The sequence below is a fragment of the Macadamia integrifolia genome, chromosome 4 (assembly GCF_013358625.1).
Source record: "Macadamia integrifolia cultivar HAES 741 chromosome 4, SCU_Mint_v3, whole genome shotgun sequence".
NCBI classification, from domain to species: domain Eukaryota; kingdom Viridiplantae; phylum Streptophyta; class Magnoliopsida; order Proteales; family Proteaceae; genus Macadamia; species Macadamia integrifolia.
The window spans coordinates 2,893,437-2,912,025 of NC_056560.1; the positions used below are offsets into that span (position 1 = coordinate 2,893,437).

The following is an 18,589-nucleotide window of genomic DNA, read 5'->3' on the forward strand; positions in this document are numbered from 1 at the left end:
TTTTTTTTTTTTTTTTTTTTCATTAGAATGTATAGTAGGTAATTTTATTCTCCTAATGGAGGGAAAGGGTGAATCCTACTGATTAGTGGTTACTTGGAAAAACCAAAAAGAGAACAGTTTTAAGTTTCAGTTGATGAACATAGCATGCAAAAAGTATGGTAAAGAGTTGCCTTATAACCTTCTCCCCCACATTTTTGCTTGGGTTGGTGGACACTTGACCTCTTGCAAATGGCTAAAAATGTAAGAACAAAGGATCTGTAAGGTTTCATTACAAAAAGGGTCTGTCAGGTATTAAGGCTCATTAGGCTTAACATGATTTAGTAGTCTATGTTTCTTTTTCTTTTTTCGTCCTAAAGTAATAATAGAATGTTAAGAGATTAAAAATTCTCGAGGTCTTTTAATGGCTTGATGATTCAGCAACACAACTTAAAACATAGGAGAGCTTTCACATCATCATGAACTTTGTAGAGCATACTTAATACAATCACAAGCTTTGAACTTTTAGGAAAGATTGGAGGGCTGAGTGGTTCCATTGGTTACTCTCCATTAGACTAGATATAAAAATCAGATTTGGCTCGTCTCCAATTTCTACCTCTTCAATTTTCATCAAATTCTACTTAATCTAGCGACACATGTCTTCCAAAAAATCCAACTTAATATAACAAAACTACTTAAATTTTCAAAATCCAAAAACTGCCTCCCTTTTTCAAAAACCAAACTATTCACATTTTTAAAGACCACTAACATTTTCTAAAACAACCAACTTTTCTACCACTACTCGCTCAGCTTTTATCGAAAGTATCATTCACTAACAGGTAAGGATAGGAAACGCAGAGGAAGAAGAAGGAACCGAAGAGAGAGAAGAAGAAGAGAAGGAAGATGCAGAGGAAGAAGGAAACAAAGAGGGTGAAGAAATGCTGTAAGGGTGAGAACCGATTAAATGATATGAGAAAGGGTGATCACCAATATATTTAAAATGTTGAAAGCCTCATCTTGCGAAATGATGTGTTCCGCAGTTTCTGAACCCGCACCATACCGGAGCCAACGTTGATCAATCGGGACTTGGCGGCTGGCGAAGCCCTCTCCCTTGACAAGCCCATCGGCACAAACCTGCCACAAGAGGGAACGACGTAACGAACCTTAGGGCCGGGCCCGGGGGGGTTGGCCGGGTGGGGGCTTGACAATTCCTAATCGCCTTCCACACCGGTGATGGGGTTGCAGACCACATACTAACAGAAAACGGAGGAGGAAGGGCGAGGTCGTGCTTATACATTTACAGTGGAACTTTGACTCTCCAAGTCCAGTTCCAGAGCTTATTAGTTTTTGTGGAGCTTGGGATGGATTTCTTCCATCTTTGGCTCGAACACATGTATCCTTAAGAGGAGTTGCAGGAGTTATTCACTATTCTTTGTTTACTTGAAACCTTATCTTCCTGGTTCTATGTTTCTGTGTATCTCTGCTCCACCCTTCCATATTCTCAGTTTTATGAATTCCTTGATTCTCTCAATTGGAATTTTTGGCAGTAATGTTTGAACGTTCCACTAAGCTTCGGCAAATTCTTTGGGGCAGTAATGATCAAAGATGACATCAAAGTGTAGTACTATGGAGACAGAAGAGAAGAGTCAAAACCGGAGATAGCACAAGATTTTTGGGGCTCCAACTTATTGATCAACATCGTATATTTTCCAGCTCTTTTATAGAGCCAATAGATCCGTTGAATAACGGCTCTTTTCCAATCAACGGAATCGCCCCCAAATTTCTCCTTCTTGTGACCGTTATCACTCTTATAACCGTTGTCACAGTAATTCCATGATGAGGCTGAATGGCCACCTCACCAACATCTCCCACTTGGCCATTCTGACCGAATTCACATTTTCCGTTCTCATTTTTAAGAACCAACATTATGAAAAAATTCCATTCATGTTTCTCAATTTCCAGGATCATGATGATATTTTCATTTCCGTTCCTAGATATCCGTTCCTATTTCTAGGAACAATCTATCATGATATTTCAATTTCCGCTCCCATTTTCAGAAATTAAAAAAAACATTGTCATGATAAGGAACTTTAGTTCCTATTCCAAACTTAGAGATCTAAGTCCACTATTTATTCCGAACATATAGTTCAAATTCCATTTACATTCCCAATTTTCAGGAATTACTTTCACATTACAAGTTCCCATTTCCGGGAACATTCGTCATGACATTTCCAGGAACCATTTCCATTCCTATTTCCAGGAATTATTTCCATTACCTTAATGAAAATTCCATTTAGAGTTCTAATTTCCAAGAACATCTATTTCGACATTTCCATTTCCATTTCCATTTCCGTTCCCATATCCAGGAACAATAAAAACATGGTCATGATGAGGAACATTCAGTTCCTGTTCCAGACTTAGACTGTTCTAAGTCCCATTAAATTTACATGCTTAATGTAAGCTTCCGCACGAACTCCCTTTGTGAGGGGATCGGCTACCATATCACTTGTAGGTATATAGGTTACTTTAATTTCACCTTTTCCTACTATATCTCGAATATAGTGCCACTACATATTTCTATATGTTTCCCCTTCGAGTTATTACGGCTTGATTATCACAGAATATTTTCACTGGTCCATTTACAAGATCCAGCCCAAATTTATTTCCACTGGTCTAATTACAAGATCCAGCCCAAATTTATTTCCACTGGTCTAATTACAAGATCCAGCCCAAATTTATTTCCACTGGTCTAATTACAAGATCCAGCCCAAATTTATTTCCACTGGTCTAATTACAAGATCCAGCCCAAATTTATTTCCACTGGTCTAATTACAAGATCCAGCCCAAATTTATTTCCACTGGTCTATTACAAGATCCAGCCCAAATTTATTTCCACTGGTCTAATTACAAGATCCAGCCCAAATTTATTTAGCAAATGTCTTATCTAGACTGCATGAGTAACAACCTCAGCTTCCAGTGTGTGCCTAGCAACACACCCTTGTTTCTTGCTACCCCAAGAAACTATTGCACCTCCATATATAAACACATAACCAGAGGTGGACTTAGAGTCATCTCTATCACCTCCGAAGTCATCATCAGAGTATCCAATAACCTCAAGCTTTTCCGCTTGAAAACACAATTTCAAGTGTTTAGTTCCTTTAATATATATCATAATCCTTTTCACAGCTTCCCAATGGGTAGTGCCAGGATTGCTTTGGTATCTACTTACCAAACAGACTGGATAGGCCAAATCCGGTCGTGTACACAACATTGCGTACAACAAACTACCTACTGCTTGAGCATAAGGTACATTCAACTTTTCCTGTCCTTCTTGAGGACATTGACTTTTTGATAAAGTCTTTCCCAATACTATTGGAGTTGAAGAGGGATTGCAATTCTGTATCCCGAATCTTTTCAATACAGAGTTCAAGTATTTTTCTTGACTCAAACACAATCTACGTTGTGTTCGGTCTCTAATGATTTGAATTCCTAGAATATAGGATGCTTCCCCCATATCCTTCATTTCAAATCAGTTACTAAGTTCGTACTTGGTTCTCTCCAAGTCATTTCCAGCTACTCCCACTCTTCAAAATATATATACAGTTGTCCAATTTGACAACTATGAATCCTAATTAAAGGATCATTTAAATACCATGAACATTAGGACAAAGTATATACGAATATACAATATTTTCCTGTCCCATTCCCCGAAAACCTTTAGGTTGTCGCATAAGTGTATAATTTCTTCCAACTCACCATTGAGAAAAGCATTTTTGACATCCATTTGGAACAACTCTAAGCCCAGATGTTCATCAAGTGTCAAAAACAATCTAATAGAGGCAAATTTCCCTACCGATAAATAAATATCCTAGTAGTTTTATTCCTATCTTTCTGTGTATATCCTTTTGCAACTAACTTTGCCTCGAATTTATCAACAGACCCATCTTCTTTGTACACATTTCAAACTATGAAATTTCTACCTCTTGTAGGTCATAAGTTTTCATAAAAACAATTTCCTCCCATATGGCATTCCACCATTCACCTAATTCTCGCGATTTCATCGCTTCACTATAGGTTATGGGATCGACTACTTCTTCCACATCTGTGTCAATTGTATGACAAGATGATTGACATAATTAAAGGTAATAGTCATCTAAATAAGTTGGGGGTACTCTATTTCTTTTACTCCCACTTACCCTCGGCTCCAGGTCATGTCCTTGATGATCAACTTGATCTTCAAGAGCTTGGGATTCCTTGATAGAAAAAAAATTCTTGGTTCCTCTTGATGGTCAACATCGTAGTCATTGTCAATGACATGCAGGGGTTCTATATCCTCCTACAACGGTTCCTCTTCTAGTTTCTCTAGAAATTCCGCATCACGACTAATCCATGTGCAAGTGCCGTTCACATGGAACCTTTCCCCTAATTCATAAGGTTTAATCTAATCATGCAATAACATTAAATCCATGGAAAAAACACTCCATAATGTTGGGCTTTTCCGAAATCAAAGTTCTATATGTCAGCATAATTTCAAATCCCAACCACCTTCCATTGCATATTATCAATTTCAGATCTCATATCATAAATAATCCCATGCAAATGCACAAAAATAAAACTTTAAGCATAATCCACAAGATCCGTACAAAAATCGGATCGTCAGGCTCATTTTGCTTGAACAACCATAATAACTAAGCTTTTAAAAAAAATTCCAATACAAAGATTGCATTGATTTCCAGCCTTTTCCTGATGTCCAAAGTCATTTTGTCAACTTTTAGTAACATGTCGATTAACTCATTTTCGACATCGAAAAAAACTTAACCGGCATTGGAAGTCCATAAGTCAATTGGATGTTTTATTAACGAATATGATTAATTTCTGACTTAACACTAAAGTCATATGCATCAAGACATATTTCATGTCAGACCTTCCATTGATTCACTAGGTGAACAAATGATCATTTACCAAAAATCCAATGGTAAATCCAATAACATAGCTAACAATGATCATTTACCAAAAATGATACATAACATGACCCATCATTAACTTTGATACTTCCAATACCACTTGTAATGAAAAGCTAATATATATCCAATATATTAGACTACAAAGCTTGTCTTGCTAAAAGTAGACAAAATAAACTCGGACAGATGATATGAGATTACCAACTAAATATATCAATAAGTTCCAAACAATTCCATTGAGCATATATTATCACTAAAAATGATGCAAGAAAAAATAACATTTAATAAAATGATTGCATCGATATATTATCATTGGCATACCAAGATCATGTGGTCTAACAATTGGTCCACTTGAATAGACTATCAAGCAATCACGTCATATGGTTCTAACGGATATCAAGTCCAATCTAACCTCAATCATGACTGAGTATTTTTCCACCATCTCTAGTTAGTATAGAATACAAATATTTTTCCCGCCAAACCAAAACTATGGCTAGAGGTGATCATCGACCAAAACATAGACCAAAACATAGTACATTCCCATAATAAGAGTCTACCTTGACTCAAAGTACTATAATGGAAAATAATTGCCAATCCATAAAGCCCATGAAGGTGGTGTCACGTAAATGACTCAAACCAACTCATCAAACCTTTAACATATATATATACTCCATGAAATTTATGAATATGCTTAAAAAACCAAAAGGTTTGACACTTTCCTTTTGGATTGAATAATCCAAAAGCAAATACATCAGAGACCTATTATGGGCTATAAGATCATTTTTAATAAGATCCATGATCTCTAGAACATATAAAACATAACAAGAATACATTCAACATGTAAACTCTTAATACACAATATCTTCACAATTCCAAAACATATCAACCTATAATACGGACATTATAGTGCCAAGGTGATAACAAAAAACAGGAATTCAAAATAAGATTGCCATTCAATATCTTGAATGCAACCACTTATGCATGTGAAGAACATTAGAAGTGCGTCTCCACTTTATATATAAAACTCTGATAGCAGCATATTCAATATTATTTAAAATTAATAATAATAATAAAATATTTAGATGAAATTGTAAGTGGACAAACATTGTTATATATATATGACCGAACTAGTACAAATAGCACCACTATGATTGTAATTTTTACAATCATAATGGTTCATATAAGACAAGTTACCGGACCATTATAATATTTATAATAATATTGTATAAACAACAAACAATACAATAGCAAGTGAACCCATGTGATCATGCATATTTAATATTATATAAGTAACAAACAATATTATATAATTATAAATTGTAAGTGGCCCTCTATAATGATAATTAAAGGTCACCATGTGATTAAAATAATAAATAGATTAATATTTTTTATAAACCAATTCAGAATTCAGAGACTATTATATTAAACAAATAATATCCTCACATTCAAAAACAATAAAGCACTGTGACTTATACGGCAGATGTGAGGATAAATTAAAAAAATATCTTGAGTTGCACTTACCTGTCGGCAGCAACTTGTCGGCAGTGACCGGTGCTGGTGAGGATGAAAAAAAAACAAATAACTTACCTCTGGCGTGTCTGGAAAACAAAACATTGTACCGACCTAACATAAAGACGACGATCGGCAGTGACGGTCGGCGACGATGAGACTACGTTCACAATAGCGGGAGAAGCAAGAAGATGCTAGCAACTGATCGATCCAGTAGAGGATAGATCGACAGTCATGACAGTACCGACTCCGGTAAAGACAAAGAGGAAAGTGCAGGTGCACTCGGCGACCAGGATTGCCTCTCGATGAGTGTCCAAAGTGATTTTTGCATCTAGATCTACCGATTCTTCAGATCTGATTTCTGCATCTGGAAGCACCGGTTTCTCTTTTCGAAGAGGAGTTGTAGCTTTTGTAGACCAGCGCCGGCCGTGGCATCCTTTCCAGTGACGGAGCAGTCGGTCTGTTGGTAGGTGGGATCGATGGCGTGACCCCAAGAATACACGACCTCTGTCTTCCCCAGACCTTCCAGGCACTGAAACGCCAGTTCCACTCCCCAATATCACCCTGTGCCGAACTGGGCAAACTCAAGACCTAGCCAGTCTATCAGATCTTGCGGTGAAGTTGTACGATTCCCCATTGCCGTGGCATCGTTCAACATTGTTGATCGTCCTTAGCTCTGATACCATTGTAGTACTATGGAGACAGAAGAGAAGAGTCAAAACCGGAGATAGCACAAGATTTTTGGGGCTCCAACTTATTGATCAACATCGTATATTTTCCAGCTCTTTTATAGAGCCAATAGATCCGTTGAATAACGGCTCTTTTCCAATCAACGGAATCGCCCCCAAATTTCTCCTTCTTGTGACCGTTATCACTCTTATAACCGTTGTCACAGTAATTCCATGATGAGGCTGAATGGCCACCTCACCAACACAAAGAGGCCTCGTCTATGTATGTATTCTTCTGCAATGACAACAATCGACCCAGAAGAACATTAACTACATATCCTCTCCATGCTGAACCTCTGAGCTTAAATCCATCATCACTGGCTGAAGAACACATGACTCATTGTTTGTCTTTAGCGGAGCGGCTCAATAGGCGATGCCTGGTTTCTGCTGCACAGGGAGTCCTCGAGCGCATCATCAAGCATTTCTTTCACATTGACACAGATTACCAAATTGAATGGCTTCTCACCACTGCATTTCTTCTCCCTCCACATTTCCTTCTTCCTCTACGTCTTTTGTTAGGATTTTTATGTGGGGCTTAATTGATACCGATTGATCCATTGATCTCAAGTAATAATAGACCCACTCTGATTAGGAAACTCCTAACTCAATCCATTGTGGGAATGAATTAGGGTTTTAGGGATTCTATTATAAATAGAAGTTAATGATCCAACTTACACACAGGTATTCTTCTACTCCCATTGATTTATCATATATGGGGTAAATCCATACGTTTGTGTGTTCTTCATTTAGGGACTACATCCATGGTTAAAATTTTATGATTGGTTTATGATTTTTGTATTCTAACACCAATGGGGTTGTCAATGGTTTATGATCCGAAAAGAACCGATGTTGATATGCCCGAACCGGGTTTGACCACTTAGGCCAAATTAGGTTGGACCACTTGGGTCGAACCAATTGGTTCAATTAGACCGAACTGGTTGGTTTGGGCAAACCAGATTGATTTTGACCCATTTTTTTGCAACTTCAAATGGCTTGTACGAGCAAATGGTGAGGAATTTTTTACCTTGATTTTTTGTGTTGAGTCTAGTTTTTCATGCTCTTCGTTTTAATATATTATGAGCTTAGTTTTGGTCAACTTTTATGGTTTGTTTTGTATAAATTACAAGTATGGGAGTTTTATGATTCTTCATAATTTTTCCTCTTAATTGGAAGAAATGAAAGAAAATCAACCTATACATTACTTGTATATCAGCATATGAACTTATTTATTGGCTAATAATAGACCATACCGTTGTTTATATATATGCATTTTTTTTTGTTCGTGCCTAAACAATCCCACTTTTAGCTGCCGGAATGAATTTGTAGATTATTGCAGTGAAGTTGGATAAAATCCACCAAAGTGGTAAAATTCAGTCTTATTGTAATAGAATATAAATCAAAGGTCTTATTTGTTTGAAAATACATAGAATGATAGTTGGTAACAAAGTTGCTAATGTTCACCAAAAAGTGACATTATCAAAGAGAAGTGAAATTTAAAGCAAGTGAAAGGGATTTTTCAACCTAGAGGATGTTGTTCATCCAAAGATGACAGTATTTTTCGAAAGTTAGAAGAAGTCTCGCAGTAATAACAGAAACTTGAGTGGACCAGTATGTTTCAGACCTAAAGGTCAGGAATGTAGTTCCGATTGACACTCTTGAAGTAATTGATAATTGAACATTGTAATATTTATTTTGCTAATAGTTACATGCTTGTTTTTTAATATGTAAAATGATATTTAGTTCATGTTTAATTAACCCACAAATTTAAGCTGTTAGGTGCAGTTGCAATCTATTGCAGTGGAATGGATAGATCCCACTAAAGTCGTAAAATCTAAGATTACAGCAATGGGTTTGCAACTCAAAGGTTTTGTCTTATTTTCAAAGACATAGAAAATTATTGGCAAGAATTAGGTAATGCTTATCCAAAGGAGACTTTATCAAAGATAAGCATAAATGCAAGTGTACTCTAGGCAGACCTTAACCTAGAAATTGCTATTCATCCAAAGGTGGCAGTAATTTTTGAAGTTGAAGAGCTTCCATAGTCATTGTAGTTTTTTAGTGGACCAGTGCATTCTAGACTCAAAGGTTGAGAATGTAATTCAGTTGACACTCTGGTTATGTTTAATGGTTAGTAATGTAATATTGATTTTAATTTTATTGATGTTACATGCATTAATTATATATTGAATGGATTATTCTTCCTTGAATTGAACCATTAAATTGAATGTCTTTAAAAGTGACTTAAGAATATAGAGGTCTATATATGTCTCAAAGACCTAGTTTTCTATACTAGGAAAACCAAATCAATAGTTTGGTATTATGTTTTTAAAACAAAGATTTTTACCCTAAAAGGTATTGGACAGTTGATCAATGGCAATATGGTGGATAAGTGTTTTATGACTATGACTATAGGTTATAAGTTTATTTAATGTGTTATTTTTATATTTCGATTGGATCAATTCGGATTGGTTGGGTTAGGATTAGTATCGATTTTGATCAATCCAATACCAAGTTCTTAAACACTGCCATTATTCTTTGAAAACCTATTTATGAATATTAATTAATAAAAAAAATGTTTGATTTTCTTTTGTTTTTGGGCTTATGTGAACAAGTTTATATGTATGTTACATTTAACGAATTGTGTTTTTCAATAAATGGATTAATTTATGACTGGTCGAACAAAATGAGAGGATAAACTTATGGATTTTAAAGTGTTTTATGTGGTTCGACCAGTGAGAGGATAAATTCGGCATAATAGGCTGCTAGTGGGAGGATAAATTCAGTGTATTATATTATTTTTCACACAAAAGAATGATTTTAAGTTTTGCATTGATTTATTATTATCATAATATTAAAAAATTATTTATGACTGAAATATATAGTAAATTTATATTCATGTCATTTTGTACTTGTATGTTTTGTTTGAAACACTCTATAATGGATAAATATGTTAGAATTAAACTAAGTGTGAGCTTCCGCACATTTTATGTTGCACAGTACATTTCTATGAAGCTATGAAAAGATTGGGTGGAATCTACCAAAGTGGCACATCCTATTCTTTCATAGTTTTTTTAAGCGCAGCAAAGTTAATGACATTTGCCCAAAGGTGATGTCACACAAGTTAAAGAAAATACATGTATGAAAAGGACTGTAACCTAGAGGTTTCTAAGTCCATAGATGATAAAAGTAATTGTATTTTTTATAGTAAATTTGGATTTACAAGATGATCAATGCATTCTTAGCCCAAATGAGAGGAATGTAGTTACGGTTGTGACTCTTGTATAATTTATTTGCTAGTTTGACGTATTATATTTTATAGCCCGATTATTTCATGTTTCATACATGAGATTTTTGGGTTACTTGATCTAGTTTTAGCTCTCAGGGAACCCAAACAGCTATTGTTGCTGATCAAAGCACAATTGAAGGGAAATAGAAACAATTTTGTTGCCCTATTAAGTTTATAATGATTTTGGAGTAATTTTTGAATGTCTTTGTCTTAAATTTTGTTTTCTAAATTATTTATATACATTTATGCTTCATTTGTTTGTGTTATCCCTAGTTGTGTAAGAAACACATTAAAACATATACTTTGTACATATATTCATCTCAAATGTAGAAAACATAATAGAAATGAGTGAAACCCACCAAAATGGCACATTCAGTTCAATTGCATGTTTCCCAAGGTAAAGATAATATTTGCCTGAAAGTGATGTTACCCAAGTTTATTGACAAAGTGTTCAAGAGTCATATTTCCTGACATTGGTGTTATTGAGGTTTTTGATATGCTTGGTTAATGGGAGTTTTATGATCTTATTTAACCAAAGATATCATGGTGGCAAAAGTCAAAGTTTAAAAGATGTGCCTGCTAAGGTTTATTGGCAGTGCTTAGCCAAAGTAATTGACAATAATACAAGGTAATTGACAGTATTTCATTAGGATTCGTGATGTATGACAGTATTTAGCCAAAGTCTGTGATTTATGACAGTATTTAACCTAAGTCCAAAGAAGTGGTGGTTTATCACAGGTGATTTGTCAAAGTTTGTGATTTATGATGGTATTTAACATAAATCCATAGTAGTCGTGATTAACCATAGACGATTTGTCAAAGTTTGTGATTTATGGTGGTATTTAACCTAAATTCATGGAAGTGATAGTTAGCTATGACGGTTTGCCAAAGTAAGATATAAATTCAAGAAAATGACGATTTGCCTAAGTGTTGATTAATATCAAAGTTTACCACTTGTGAGGTTTTCAAGGTAGGCTGATCTTTAGATTAGGAAATGACCTATAAGGAAATATATATTTTATGTGATCATATGTATGATATCAATTCTTTATATATATGTTTCTAGGTGATTTGTATTTATAGTTTTTTTATTCTTTGTAACATTAGATAGTTATATACCGTATATTGAGGTGTATTTTTTACTGTTGTTCAACAGTAAAGATTATTGATTGAATCAAAGTTTGTTTGAGTGGTGTTCAGTCTTGGGATTATTTGGCCAGGTGTTAATGAAAAGACATCAGTATCAATGTAGCCCAAGTGGAAGATTGTTAGAATTTTTATGTGGGTTTAACTGATACCAATTGATCCATTGGGCACAAGCAATAATAGTTTCTACTTTGATTAGGAAACTCGTAGTCCAATCCATTGTGGGAATGAATTAGGGTTTTAGGGATTCTATTATAAATAGAGGCTAAAGGTCCCTGTAGCTGTCATTTTAATACCTTCATGATTTTAGAAGCATGGACTCCCTTCACAGGAGTTGTGGGTGAAAGGCTGCAGAAGCTCTTAACGGATGAGATTCCATTGTGTAGTTATTTATTACAATATTCATGGGATTGATCCTCAAGCACATGAGAGAAAGATTCGTGATCAATACTTATGGGACTTCTAAATTTACATACAGATATTTTTCTACTCCCATTTCTTATCATATATGAGATAAATCCACATGTTTGTGTGTTCTTAGTTTAGGGATTACACCAATGGTTAATCTTTTATAATTGATTTATAATTTTTATATACTAACATCAATGAGGTTATTCATATGATTCTATAGAAAAAAATCCCAACATCTCCTCCTCCTCCTTTTTCTTCTTCCTCTATCCTTCTCTGTTAATGAATGTTAGTTTTGGTAAAAGCTTAGCAAGTGGTGGTAAAAAAAGTCGGTGGTTTTAAGAAATGTTAGTGGTTTTGAAAAGGTCAGTAATTTGGTTTTTGAAAAATAGGTAGGCAGTTTTTTGTTTTAGAAAAGTTAGTAGTTTTGTTATATTAGCTGTCAGAATCTGTTGGGGGACATGTGTGGATTAAATTTGGAAGAATTAAATGAGAATTGGAGTGAGGAATTAGGGACGAGCCAAATTCATAAAAACCACGTAATACAATATGAGTTAGCCAACAAAATAGAACACCTTCGGCAGTATTTTTAGTAGTAATTACATTGGTGTGATACGAATGAGCTTCCAAGATAAAATTGTTTTGCATGATTTTTCGGTAATCATGGACTCACCTATTGAGAATCAACCACTAAGATAAAACAGTTTTGCAGGCCTCGTCAGTAATCATTGCACTGGTTTAATTAGCAACGTGAGGACATTACTTGCTGGGCAGTGTGCATCTACTTGCAAGCGCGACAATGACACAAAGCACTAAAGAAATGAGCATAAAAGACTGAAATAAAGGGCAAAGGCAACCCAAGGAAAAAGACACCTGACCCTTCTTCTTCTCGTTCCTCTCTCTCTCTCTCTCTCTCTCTCTCTCTCTCTCTGTTTCTCATATCCATTTAATAATTCATCAACAGGGGAAGTAGAAGAGGAACTTCCATTTGCTCTGTCTCTTCTCCACTTCCTTCGGCTCTTCGAGCTTGCCTTCGTATTCCTGTCTGTCTCTCTGTTTCCTTATTTAAGAAAAGAAAAATCTGGAAAAAATGAAAATGGGAAGAGAAGGGCTCGAGGAATCGAAGGTTGCAGAGCCCTTGATCGGAAAAGAAGAGCTCCAAATTTACGTTGGTAGTGCTGACCCTTCTGAATTCAAGAGAGTTGAGAGGGAGGGATCATCATCGTCGTCTTCTTCTTCCTCCATTTTCCTTGTGATACTCGCCACCTTCATTGCCGTCTCCGGCTCTTACGTTTTCGGGACCGCTGTAAGTCCCATCTGTTCAATTGATTAATTGCAGAGACTTCGTTGACCCACAAACCTAGTTGTCTATCAATGGAGAAATCTTCATTGCCTAAACCCTAAACCCTAAACCCTAAACCTCTCATCAGTCATCAGGCTTAATCTGATTTCTGTCGGACCTGTCCGACGGTTTGTATTGGTCATTTGGGCCATAGGGTCCACTTAAGCAGACTCCTCTTTGGACCTTCCTACCAAGAAAGAGAATGAAGCTAACTAGAAACGGCTAACCGCCATTACTGGGAGAGGAAAAGTAGGAAAGTTTTCTTGCCTGTTAACTATTTTATAACCGCCAGAGTTACTGGATAGATCAGATGGTTAAGGTCATTACAACTGTCCTGGAAGATCTTCCTATTGCCTTTTTTTTCTTTCTTTCTTTTATTTGGTGGTGGTGTCAGCAATCTTGATCGTATCAAAGCTCCTGATTGGTCTACAGGTTGGGTTTTCATCACCTGCACAATATGGAATCATGAAAGACCTCGACCTTACTGTTGCAGAGGTTTGTAACAATCTTTCTCTGTTCAAATTCTCATTAGCTAGAGTATTCAATTTCCTGCTCTTCTATTGCCATCCAATAGGGCATTCTGATTGCTGATTTAAATGCAGAATATTCATATCTACTACTACTAGCAGTTCTGTTGTCTTCTTCACTAATCCTTGTAAATTTCTCTGTCTGCTATCTTTTATTGTGCAGTACTCAGTCTTTGGTTCAATATTGACAATTGGAGCTATGGTAGGTGCCTCCATAAGTGGCTGGATCACAGATCTTATCGGTCGAAGAGGTGTAAGTAAATCATCAGATTCTGTTGCTTCTTCATATCATCTTCCAGCAAGCTTGGTTATGGTGATATAACTCTCAAAAAAAGTCATAAATTTGGATGGGCTTTGGAAGCAGGCAATGGGCGTCTCAGATATTTTCTGCATTGTAGGATGGGTTGTAATACCATTCTCAAAGGTATGGTGACCTTATCCACTAGATTGATAGTGAGTAAATCCATGTAATCTCTAGGTGGTTCGGTTTTTCATTTCATGTTCATTAATTCAAGTTCAATGCATATTGAATATGTTATTTGGAAGGATGCTTGGTGGCTTTATGTCGGAAGGCTGTCTGTGGGATGTGGGATGGGACTTCTTTCTTATGTGGTAAGCTCAGCTGCAATTTATTGTTTCTGCCTAATGCATCATTCATTTTGCTATGTCATTTCTCAAGCATACATGAACAAATCCATGAATACATGTCCATGTGACTAATAAGAATGCTGCCGATCAATTGGTTAAACAGGTTCCTGTCTACATAGCGGAAATAACCCCCAAGAATCTTAGAGGAGGATTTACAACAGTGCATCAGGCAAAGTGAATACCATGTTCTTTGTTTCCGAAAATTAGATAATCTTCATGAATAATTTTTTTTCTTATTGCTGTGCTATGTAGTTAATGATATGTTTTGGTGCATCCCTTACCTACCTGTTTGGAACATTCATAACCTGGCACACCCTGGCACTAATTGGTAAGTTCCATCAGCCCCCATTGGTAGTTTCTTCTTTTGGAATTGGTGTATGACTAAGAAATATTACGTGGTAGTCAAAACTCAAAATCTTATTATCCAATGAGGGGAAAGGTCTCGACGTCTTTGCATTGGCTCTGTTATACCATGATGCTGTTCATAGGATGTCCTTCTGGGTCATTAAATGTTACCAAATTTTCTGAAGAAGAGCTCTAGTTAACTCAACTAGAAATTTAGTCTTATCTCAACAACTTAAGCTTGGCTGCATCAATCCTTCCAAGCCGGACAGGGTTTAAGATACCGATAAGATGGGTGAGACATGTGGTGATGGAAAATCTTGAACTTTCTGTCAAATGAAATCTCGCAGCTCATCTCCTCTTAAATCATAAATATTTCTCCCCTCTGTATACCAACCAATTCCTTTTGGGCCTCCCCTTTTCCTTCTAAAGCCTTCAACATGCACCATATTCATCCTCCTCAAGTGTAGTCATTGTTCTTCGCAGCATATGATCTAACCATTTTTATCAACTTTTCCTCATTGATTACCTACTGATGCTATCACTAAGTTCTTAGGAAGCGAAGACAATGAATTGGCCATATATTGACCATTGCTGCATGCATTTTATACAAGTGACAACATGTAATTCATCTGCATTCTGCAGGAACTATTCCATGCTTAGTACAGCTTTTTGGTCTCCCCTTCATTCCGGAGTCTCCAAGATGGCTGGTTAGTTAGATGTCATGTTATGTTAAACTTGGGACATCGAAGGCTCAAATGATCAATACAACCTGCATTGCAGGCAAAAGTTGGGAAAGGGAAGGAATCTGAAGCCGCATTACAGCGTCTTCGAGGAAAGGATGCTGATATTTCTCAAGAAGCTTCTGAGATCCGTGTATGTAACTGTTTACCTCCATGTTATTCAAAGAGATTGTTTCAGAAGAAATGTGGCATGCCCCTGTTGTTGTGCAGGAGTACACAGAAACCCTTCAACGCATTTCAGAAGCTAGATTGTTTGACTTGTTTCAGCGGCAGTATGCTCATTCACTGATTGTAAGACTTCTAGTTCATCCTAAGCTGAAAGAGTTTTACGTCTTCCTTACTATTTTTTTTAATCTTGACATTGGTCATGCCAAATTCTTGCAGGTTGGAGTTGGGCTAATGGTGCTACAACAATTTGGAGGGGTCAATGGAATTGCATTTTATGCAAGTGCTATTTTTGTGTCAGCAGGTAAATAGGTGTTCATCCTTTAATTGCTTAAATCATTGGAAAATATATGGACTTCTGTGGTTTACTTGCAGGTTTCTCTTCGGGAAATGTTGGGAGTATGGCAATGGTTGCAGTTCAGGTCCTCATTTCTCTCTGCATTTTGGACTTGTATCTGGCTATTGGCTTGATGAACTTTAGCTTATATAATCCTCCAATGCAGATCCCTATGACCACATTGGGTGTACTATTAATGGATAAATCCGGACGAAGGAAACTTTTGATGGTAAGACTCTTGGATTTTACACTTTGTGGCTTTAGTCAGACCCTCAACTCCTTAACCAAATGCATTTGTTCTATGCATCAGAGGTGGTTCTCTGATTGGTATTATGTGGATGATCATAACATATGACAGACCATTTGGTCACCCAGTGACCCTTGGTAATGTACATTAGTCAGTTTTTCCAAAAAATGGAGGCATATGCTATACTCCACCCATGTGGAAGAGCGCTTACAAAAGTCATGCAGAAGCAGGAACTGAGAAGAATGACTCTTGTGGGTTCTGCTTCCATAAAACAAGGCAAGGAAGGCTTACCTTTGAATTGGGCATTAAAGATGGTTTTCTACCTTGTTGCTTCACTTTGTGATCACCTAAACCATGAAATATGTGCAGAATCCTTGGTTCCTTGTGCTTGAGGTCTACAAACAATCCAAAGGAAATCTCCTAAATGATAGTTGTTGAAAGAGAAGCTTATATGAACATTAATGCTTGCAGGTTTCTGCAGCAGGGACATGCTTGGGTTGCTTCCTTGTAGGATCATCATTTCTCTTGCAGGTGCGTATAAAACAAGACTTTAAATGCTGCTACTTTAGGCATTGGAGTTGTCTGTGGTCTTTCAATTCAACATTTCCTGATCCATAGAAGTTTCCATGAGACAGAACCATCAGTGGTGGACTGACTTGACTCCCATACTGGCGCTTACTGGGATACTGGTAATGTATATTGTTCATCTATTTACTACTATAATAGGTGACTGCAGATATTTTATGGATTTGTATTTTATTTATGGCTATATATTATAAATAAACCAGCTAAGCAATATTTGCACACTCAACTGAGGAGTATTATCAGCTTGGAAACTAGTTGACAGATATTTGGCCAAGTTTGTTTCAGTCTAGACATGACACATTGGCAATGCCTCCTTTGGTTGAGTTGACTCAAACAAAATTTTTGACAGCTTGACTTGTGAATCCAAGTTCCATGCTGATTTGTGCACTTTTGCTATTAGTTGTATACAGGATCATTTTCACTAGGCATGGGAGGAATACCATGGGTCATTATGTCAGAGGTATGTTAATCATTAGTGATTGATTTGCATATCCTTCATGGAAAATTTGAATGACAATAGGCTTTCTGACGTAGATCTCAACCTGAAAGTTGGTCCCAAATTTCAGATATTTCCCATAAACATGAAGGGTGCAGCAGGAAGTCTTGTCACACTAGTGAGCTGGTTTGGTTCTTGGATCGTCTCATATGCTTTCAACTTTTTGATGAAATGGAGCTCTATAGGTAATTACTACGCGCTTAACTGAGTATCGTCTTCTTGCTTACCTCTAGACAACATAGAGTTTGCTAGATTTTGGAGATTATTTGTTTGCCGTACAACTTCTTTCAGGAACTTTCTTCATATTCTCAAGCATTTGTGGTTTAACTGTCCTATTCGTTGCAAAGCTGGTACCAGAGACCAAAGGGCGAACACTAGAAGAAATTCAAGCCTCAATGAATCCATTCTCCTCCGTAAAACGTTGAGGTTCCTTGCAGGCATCTGAGTTCCTCCCTTTAACTTTTCTTGAGATTTCTCATACCTCCTTCAAACTATTGAAAATATAAAACTGAGACTCTGTTAACTAGCTGTACAATTTGAAGAAAATACCAATGTACTCTTTTTCCTTCTCTTGTTCTATAATGATGAAAATATCTCTGTTATGAGGGCATTTTGATGTGTGAACCTAGTTTTGTGGAGATTTTTCCTCTTCTTCATTTTCTTTTATTTGCACATAAGAGGGTAATTTCATCAACTAGTCTAAACTTCTTGTTGATTGACATTGGGTTTTTTAAATGTTGATAATTAGGTAAAATTGTAGTCACATGCGCATGTGTCTTCTCGGCAATTCACATGACATTTTTACCCTTATCTTATAAAAGATAGGGACATGGTTGGAAATAAATTGCAGGGGTCAAAAGGTAAAATGATCCTAGTCAGAATGATAATGATTTTTAAATTCTGGTGAGATTTCAGAATGAATCATATTGTCCTAGTGGAAGTGTTTTTACTTTCAGGTTTCAATTGAAGTGTTTGTGTTGCAAGAGAAGCCAGCCATTATCATTTTACAGCTCCATTCTATCTTTCTCCACTTTCCATGCCTTCAAATCTGTGGTTGGTAGCCTCAATTACTACTAAGAAATTAGGATCTATTCCTTATTTTGATCTATTGCAGATGCAATGGTGTTATTGATGAAATCCTAG

At 36.3% G+C, this 18,589-nt stretch overlaps 1 protein-coding gene across 1 annotated transcript in view; it reads left to right on the top strand.

Moving 5' to 3' along the window:
* LOC122077463 overlaps positions 1–18,056 on the top strand; it is a 23,229-nt gene extending 5,173 nt beyond the window's left edge. The window contains exons 19-37 of the mRNA XM_042643411.1: positions 8,951–9,038; positions 13,085–13,320; positions 13,789–13,851; positions 14,047–14,136; positions 14,248–14,307; positions 14,430–14,495; positions 14,635–14,700; positions 14,784–14,859; positions 15,519–15,583; positions 15,657–15,749; positions 15,827–15,907; positions 16,001–16,085; positions 16,157–16,203; positions 16,285–16,347; positions 16,837–16,896; positions 17,001–17,054; positions 17,351–17,410; positions 17,517–17,631; positions 17,738–18,056. Coding sequence (XP_042499345.1) covers positions 8,951–9,038; positions 13,085–13,320; positions 13,789–13,851; positions 14,047–14,136; positions 14,248–14,307; positions 14,430–14,495; positions 14,635–14,700; positions 14,784–14,859; positions 15,519–15,583; positions 15,657–15,749; positions 15,827–15,907; positions 16,001–16,085; positions 16,157–16,203; positions 16,285–16,347; positions 16,837–16,896; positions 17,001–17,054; positions 17,351–17,410; positions 17,517–17,631; positions 17,738–17,871 — 1,602 coding nt within the window. The 3' untranslated portion in view covers positions 17,872–18,056. The remainder of the gene's footprint in view (positions 1–8,950; positions 9,039–13,084; positions 13,321–13,788; positions 13,852–14,046; positions 14,137–14,247; positions 14,308–14,429; positions 14,496–14,634; positions 14,701–14,783; positions 14,860–15,518; positions 15,584–15,656; positions 15,750–15,826; positions 15,908–16,000; positions 16,086–16,156; positions 16,204–16,284; positions 16,348–16,836; positions 16,897–17,000; positions 17,055–17,350; positions 17,411–17,516; positions 17,632–17,737) is intronic.
* The last annotated feature ends 533 nt before the right edge of the window (positions 18,057–18,589 follow it).